Source organism: Myiozetetes cayanensis, unplaced genomic scaffold, assembly GCF_022539395.1.
Source record: "Myiozetetes cayanensis isolate MyiCay16 unplaced genomic scaffold, myiCay2020 scf91, whole genome shotgun sequence".
Lineage (NCBI taxonomy): Eukaryota > Metazoa > Chordata > Aves > Passeriformes > Tyrannidae > Myiozetetes > Myiozetetes cayanensis.
In genome coordinates this window covers 102,293-110,589 of record NW_026088197.1, presented here as the reverse complement: position 1 = coordinate 110,589, position 8,297 = coordinate 102,293, and the positions used below count along the sequence as shown (strand labels likewise).

The 8,297-nt window shown below is 43.3% G+C and overlaps 1 protein-coding gene across 2 annotated transcripts; it reads left to right on the top strand.

The window, feature by feature from the left end:
* The first annotated feature begins 2,024 nt into the window (after nt 1-2,024).
* LOC126653140 (uncharacterized) lies at nt 2,025-8,024 on the top strand. 2 transcript variants are annotated; one of them, XM_050340664.1, is made up of 2 exons: nt 2,025-2,899; nt 3,725-8,024. In XM_050340664.1, exons 1-2 carry the CDS (start codon nt 2,030-2,032, stop codon nt 3,815-3,817), a joined length of 963 nt encoding a protein of 320 aa, XP_050196621.1. In that variant the 5' UTR covers nt 2,025-2,029; the 3' UTR covers nt 3,818-8,024. The 2 variants fall into 2 exon arrangements, with proteins under 2 accessions (XP_050196621.1, XP_050196620.1); XM_050340663.1 differs by having other exon boundaries at nt 2,026-2,899.
* The last annotated feature ends 273 nt before the right edge of the window (nt 8,025-8,297 follow it).

Sequence of the window (8,297 nt, the reverse complement as noted above, 5' to 3'; positions counted from 1 at the left end):
TCCCTTTTTTGTTTGTTTTGAAAGGGATTATTTTTGGGTATAGGATTATTGTTTGGTTGTTTTATTTGTGTTCTTTCGTTGTTTCTGCCAATACACATATATCTTTTAATAAAAGGTTGTTATTTTTTTTCCTTTTTCCATACTTTCTCAATCGGACCCTCTTAATTTCGGATTTACAAGTGCTTAGAGGAAGGAGTTTGGGTCTTCCTCATAATTCATCCTCAGAAAAACACTTGTGTCTCATTTAAACTGACAAGAAGAAATATGAATAAACACATATAACTACCCAAGAATAGGGGTACTGTAATAACTGCAAAGCCCTACAAGACCCAGTATAAAGTCAGCAAAAGATCATGAAAACTTACAGAAAACTTTTTCAAGGCACTACTGAAAGAGCACCAGATTTCAATATATTTACAGATTTAGGTAAACATGGACTTGCAAAATTTACAGTCTCACAATCAAGTTTTTCTATCCATGCAGACCTTCATAAACCCTTTTTCTTGCCCTCCACAGGTTGCATAACATTACTTCAAAGTCCCTTCCTTTTTCTCTCCTTCCCTATCTCCAACACTGTGAAAGAAAAAAAACCAAAACCATACATCTCGAGTTTTCACCCTCCTTTACTCTTATCCTCACAGGGACACAATTTAGTATTTTCTGCACGTTTGAAATCCTTTTGTTGCAGTGTGGAGCATAGGCCTGAAAAGACCCCTGCCAGAAACAAGTCAGGGCTTGCAGCTTCTCCACCCGTACCTCCGATGCGTGCAGCCTCTCTACCTGTACCCCCGACACGCGTACTTTCCCCACCCATGCCTCCATTAGAATCATCTACGGATGAAGAAGAAAAAGAGCGCCTTGATAAAACACTGTTAGCGAGAAGAACTCGGAGGGGGGGAAGGGAGCGGGGGAAACACCGGGAACAAAGGAGGGCTGCGTCACCCTCCCCTCCGAGGTTAATGGCTCCTTTGCGAGAGGCGGTCGGGGCGGGGGGGGCGCGGGTGATGGTAAAAGTTCCTTTTTCACCTAATGATTTGTTAATTTGGAAACAGTCAGCGGGAGCATACAGGGAAAACCCTGAGCGCGTAGCACGTGTTGTTAAAATGGTTATAAAAACTCAGAATCCAGATTGGAATGATTTACAGGTTTTGTTGGATATGGTATTACGAGTGATGGTTGAAAAAGCCAGAGAACGGATACGCGCTCAGCCAGGTCAGGGGACAGTGAATGATTGGGTGCCGCGAGAAGACCCAGAATGGAATCCGAACGCGGCAGACGATTATCATAGGTTGAGATCTTATCAGGAACTGTTAGTAGAAGGAATACGGAGTGGGATTCCGAGGACTTTGAACTGGTCTAAGTTATATTCAGTGCGGCAGGAAAAGGGAGAATCCCCATCTGCCTTTTTGGAAAGGTTAAAGGAAACAGCTCGACAATTCACGGACTTAGATGTAGAAGCGGAATCAGGGAGGTTACAGTTGGTTCTAATTTTCATGGGGCAGTCGCAAGAAGATATTAGGAAAAAGCTGCAAAAGCTGGAAGGTGAAGAAACAAGGAACTTAGAAAAGTTGTTAGAGGTAGCTTGGAAAGTGTATAATAATAGAGAACAAGAATCTGCAAAGAAACAGCGAGCGAACAACATGTTGGGCAATTTTACAAGCTGCAGGAGGCGGAGTACAAAGGGGAAGGGGGCGGGGAATTAGAGGAAGAGGGGTTGGTCGCGGTTTTGGTAACCAAACAGGGTTTGGATTTCAAGGAGGACGTGGAAAATTAGGGCTGAACCAGTGTGCGCTGTGCAGAGGACAGGGACATTGGAAAAATGAATGTCCTATGAGTATGGGATTAGGGGTAAACCCATTTGGTGAAAAACATGCAGGGTGCAAATACTGGGACACCGCGAAGGTGTCGCCCAAGCATTTATGTTGCAGGATTACTCAGAGTCAAAGCTGACTAGATCGATCTTAAGGTTATCCAGATAGAAGGAGAGCCTATGGAATTCCTGTGATACCGAGTTTAAGGTTTTTCCGCAATGAATACATTAATGGGTCCCTTAAGTAATTCAACTGTCCGCGTCGTGGGTGTGTCAGGTCAAACAGAGGAAAGGGCATTCTTGCGTCCACTGGATATTAAATTTAGGGGAAAGCAATTAGATCATCAATTTCTTTACATGCCTAATAGCCCGGAATGTTTACTGGGGAGAGATTTGTTGTCTTCCCTGCAAGCCAAAATTGTGTTTGAAAAGGGTAGGGTCAAATTAGAGATTCCAGAAGAAAATGTGGCACAGATATTTACTGTAAATGAAATAGAAACAGAAACAATTCCTCACGAAATAGAACAAGCAGTGGTCCCTTGGGTGTGGGAGGCTGGAGCTCCAGGATTATCCAAAGCAGCAACCCCAGTAGTAATAGAGCTCAAAGAAGGAGCACAGCCAGTACAGGTAAAACAGTACCCAATCAGTTTAGAAGCAAGAAGAGGGGTAGCACCTTTAATCAAACAGTTTCTAGTTCTTGGAATATTACAAGAATGTGAATCAGAATTTAATACACCTATTTTTCCAGTCAGAAAACCTAACGGAAAATACAGATTGGTACAAGATCTACAGGCGGTCAATTTGTTAACTAAAGACATTTACCCTCTCGTAGCCAATCCCTATACCCTGTTAACATCTGTCTCTGAGAAATTCCAGTGGTTTTCAGTAATAGATCTGGAAGATACCTTCTTCTGCATCCGATTGGCACCAGAAAGCTGGCACCTTTTTTTTGCCCTTGAGTGCCAAGATCCCGACACTGGAAGGAAAAGACAACTCACCTGGACGCGGCTACCCCAAGGGTTCAAATCCTCGCCTACAATATTTGGTAATCAATTGGCAAAGGAACTCGAATATTGGAAGACAACTCAGGTAAAGGACTCTCCTTTCTCTTACATAATACTGCAATATGTTGATGACATTCTTCTGGGCACTGAACAACAAGAATTATGTTGCAAGCTGACTGTTGACCTGTTGAACATGTTAGGTCAGGCGGGTTATCGGGTCTCAAAAGAAAAAGCCCAACTAGTTAAACAAAAAGTTATCTACTTAGGCTGGGGAAATCTCGTCAAGGTGTCAGGCTGGGCGACTGGGAGCAAACAGAGTACAAGCCATCTGTGCTATCCCAGTCCCACGGAATAATCAAGAATTGAGATCTTTTCTAGGGATGATCGGCTGGTATGTCGCCTATGGATTCCTGACTTCGGACTCCTTGCTAGACCACTGTACGAAGCCGTAAAGGAGCCACAGTTAATCTGGAAACCAGCACAGGAAAAGGCGTTCCAAACTCTGAAGAAAGCCTTGCGAGAAGCACCTGCCCTGGGACTGCCCGATTTAACTAAAGATTTCCAGCTGTATGTCTGTGAAAGACAACGACTGGCTCTGGGAGTACTTCTACCCAACGACTGGGACCATGGAAGAGACCCTGGCCGGGTACTTCTCAAAACAATTGGATACTGTAAGTGGGGGATGGCCTGGGTGCCTGGAGGGCGGTGGCAGCCACAGTGACACTAATCCAGGAAGCACGTAAACTGACACTGGGAAGGCACATCACAGTGCACGCACCACATATGGTTATTGCTGTTCTGGAGCAGAAAGGGGGGCATTGGCTCTCCTCTAGCAGAATGTTACAATATCAGGCCCTGCTCAGAGAACAGGATGACAGTGAATTAAAAGTCACTAACCATCTCAATCCAGCTGAGTTTCTCAGGTCCACACAGGAAGAGGGAGTCCTGGAACATGACTGCATGGAGACTATCGAGCATGTCTATGCAAGTCGGAAGGACTTGAAAGATGAACCGCTGGAAAATCCAGATTGGGAACTGTTCACAGACGGATCGAGTTTTGTGGAAAACGGAACCAGGTATGCTGGGTACGCGGTAGTTACTTCACAGGGGATTGTAGAAGCAAAACCACTGTCCCCAGGAACATCCGCACAGAAAGCTGAAATTTGGGCACTGGTGAGAGCCCTGAATCTGAGTCAAGGGAAAAGGGTGAACATATGGACTGACTCTAAATATGCCTTTGGAGTAGTCCATGTACATGGGGCACTGTGGAAGGAAAGAGGGCTACTTACTTCCCAAGGCTCAGCCATAAAGCACCGAGACGAAATACTACAACTCCTGGAAGTCATACATCAACCAGCAGCCGTAGCAATAATGCATGTGAAAGGACACCGGCCTGATTCAGGACCCGAGTCTCAAGGGAACAGACTGGCAGATCAGGCAGCTCGGCGGGTAGCTACAGGAACTTGGACTCAAATGGCTTTGTTACCAACTCGTGATAATCCAGCAACAGTGCACATGGAAGAAAAACCCCATTATACACCAGAGGATGAGAAACTGGCCCAAATGATGGAAGCAAAGAAAAATGTGAAAGGATGGTATATTGCCCCTACTGGACAGGTAATACTGCCAATCAGAATAATGAAGACAGTACTTGAAGTTGAACATGGTAAGTGCCATTGGGGTGCAGAGGCTTTGGTAAAATTTCTAAAACATAAGATTTTCTCAAATCAGATGTTAACACTAGCAAAAAGGGTGAATGCAACCTGCCCGGCCTGCATTAAGAATAACCCTATAGTTAGGAAACAGGTACAAATGGGGAAACTTCAAATTGGGCAACTTCCAGGGGATTATTGGCAAGTAGATTTCTCAGAATTACCAAAAGCTCAAACATACAAGTACTTACTAGTGTACGTGTGTACTTTCTCAGGATGGCCAGAAGCTTTCCCATGTAGAACTAATCAGGCAAAAGAAGTAGTGAAAACCCTCCTAAAAGAAATCATTCCGAGGTTTGGAGTACCGTTAGGATTGTCCTCAGATAGAGGGCCACATTTCATTGCAGGAGTTGTACAGGATTTAGCCACAACATTAGGAATAATATGGAATCTCCACACTCCATGGAGACCACAATCTAGTGGACAGGTAGAGAAAATGAATCAGACCTTGAAAAATCAATTAAAGAAAATTTGTCAAGAAGCAAAAATCCAGTGGCCCCAAGCATTGCCGCTTGCTCTGTTAAGAATTAGAATTAAACCCAGAGAAAGAATCGGAGTGAGCCCATATGAGATCCTATATGGAAAACCATACCATGCAGCAACCTACCAGGGTGATCCTCATGTACTGGGAGACCAAATTGTATTTAACTATATTTTGTCTCTAAATAAGACCCTTGCAGCACTCCGGGGAGCCTTACAGTGGAATCGGCCCCTGCCTCTGGAAAATCCAGTGCATGACATCTCTCCAGGAGACCAGGTCTACCTGAAGAATTGGTCAGCAGAACCACTGAGAGAATCATGGGACGGGCCTCGCCAGGTGTTGATGACAACCTACACAGCAGTCAAGGTCGAAGGCATCGACAACTGGATTCACTACACGAGGGTCAAGAAGGTTCCCAAGCTGTGGTCTGTGGAGCCCATTGCACCGACCAAAATGGTGTTCCGGCCAGTCAAATAAAGACTGTAACACGAGCGATAATATTGTTGTTATTGATAAATACTACTGATGCATTTGTTAAAGTCAGTGTTTCTAATTCCTCTTTCTTAGTACCCGAAGGTACAGCCGTCAATCTGACCTGTTCCTTCTCTGACGACCAGGGAGCTGGATTAGAAGAAGTGAGTGCTAGATGGCGAAAGATGGATCAGGACCACATTATGATGAATGGTGTGACTACAGTATGGAATGTGACACAGCAAAAAGGCTATACCGTCCTGCAGGTACCCAATGTAACCTCTAATGCAAATGGTGTATATTCCTGCATAGTATGGATTCGAATGAGTTTTGATTATGGATATGTCAAAATACAAACACTTAATTTTACACACAATGAAAGCACTACAGTGCAATTACCACCCCCTCACATGCAGTCTGCCAGATGGAATGATCCTACCTCTATTTATGTAAAAACTGGGCGAGTGACCCGACAAACTCATGCATCACAAATCTCGCAGGTCCCACATAGAAAAATCACACAAGAAAATTTAGTAGTTGGATTAATTAGAGATTTTGGGAGAGTTCAAAATGTCTCCAAAATTACTGCATGCCTCCCGATGCCTCAATCAGCCGGAGATCCAATTCCATGGGGAGTAATACCAGTACCAGAAGTCCCTAAAATGTTTAGAAATACTACATGGAATTGTAAATTTGTGACAACTACTTCGACTGATCTAACACTTGCCTGTCTACTAACAAAAGTGAAAACTAAAAACCAATGTAAAGAAATGCCTGGTTTTTGGCAATGGCTAAACAACCCAATTGGTGATCAAATCAAAGGCAATTGTGTAGTGTCACCCTCGGCTGTTATCCTCAATACACCGTGTAAAGCGGTTAAAGTTCCTATCCTGCGAGAAAAACGTGAACAAGTGTGTCAAAATATTACTAGTTCCACTACAATGACAGAATGGCAAACAATTTGGGGGCCGAGCCTCTTAGAAGTTTATAGTTACATTGGACAGGTACAATGGTGCATCCACTGGGTAGGTACCACAAATCAGGATTACTCCTTTTTACATCCGAAACACAAACAGTGGCGAGAAATAGTCTCACCCACAGGACTGTGGAATTGCACTCGCATTTACACATGTGACACTCCCAATAATGACATTAGCTTAGTCCCTGTAAGAATGCTTTTACAATTAGGCTGTGAGTGTCGTGGGTATAATCACTCTATGACAGGTCACAACAATTTACGTAGTCTCGACTGCCTAACTACCACGGTGGCAAGTCCAGGAAATTTAGTCTGGGTAATGGGACATGGACAATGGACCACTCACATGCCCGTAGATGGACCGGCGACACAAATTACCTTGGGTGTTCCTACACTTTGCCCATACTGGAAATCAGGAAAATTGACCACACTTGACATGCAACCTAGGCAAAAGAGAGATACAGAACAAGACTCTGAAAATTGGCATGACCCGTCAGACGGAGTTAAATTTGGGTGGGCAATGGAGTCTTTGTTCGCACCGATAGCATCATATCGCAATAGAGAAATGCTGTTTAAACTAATGCGACAAACTGAAAGATTAGCTGCAGTTACCAAGAAAGGTTTTCGTGATATGAATGTTCAATTACAAGCAACCACACGCATGACCATACAAAATCGAATGGCATTAGATTTAATTCTATTGAAACAACATGGGGTTTGCGGTTACCTGCACGCACGGGATGAGCACTGCTGTGTCCACATCCCAAATGTCACACATGAAATTGAAAATGATATTTCTCAATTAGAACAAATTGAAGGAAACATGCATAAATTACAACAATAAATTAGAACATAATTGGATCGGCTTATTATTCAGCTCCCTCGGTCTTCATATGTCAGGATGGCTGTCTTCCATCATTCAATATGTTTTAATGTTTAGCATAATAATTCTTGTTGCTTTAATAATATATAAGTGTCTCTTAAGAATAATCGCAAAAGAAGGACAACACACTCGGCAAGTTATGATGGCACTGACTCGTAAAGAAGTCCTTCTTCCGGATGGTGATTCTCCTCCCGAAGAATCATAAGCGACTACAGAAAGATTTGAGCATCCTTGCAATTGAAGATTGAAGAATGCTCAAAAGGGGGGAGTTGTTGCAGTGTGGAGCATAGGCCTGAAAAGACCCCTGCCAGAAACAAGTCAGGGCATGTCAGAGCTAAGTTAGGACTGCTTAGACATTAAGGCTGTGCTGACCAAAAAGAAACAATAAGTCAAGTAGAACCGAGACAAGAAAAATTTGCAAATAGAGATAGGATGTAATCTGGTGGTGGGATTTAATTATACGATGTTTACAGTTAGGTAAATGGATTAATACTTGAATATAATCAAAGTGATATGCAAGTTTATGTTTAACTGCTATGTCTCCTGTGAAATGTAAAACCAATCATGTAACCTTGCTTGGAAAATAGTATAAAAGATGCGTTCAAAATGTGGGTCTTTGGGTACCTGTCTTGGGACAGGAGTCCACAGGGACCCCGGGCCCTGAATAAAGCACCGCATAAACTGACACTCTGTGAGTTTGTGTTTGGATTACGGGCAGCACTTTCAGTCTCATCAAGATGCCTTTTTGAATGCAGACTGATTCTGCATCTTTCCTCACTATTTCCCCCATACCCTAATCTTGGGTCATATCCAAAGCTGTCCTGGCCCTTGCTTCCAACTGTAATAACTAACACTTGGAGAAAAAAATCATTTACTCTGACCTTACACTGAAGCTATTTACAGGGAAATACCCTTACCATCCTCACTGCCATCCTGTAACTATTCTGATTCTACAGTATG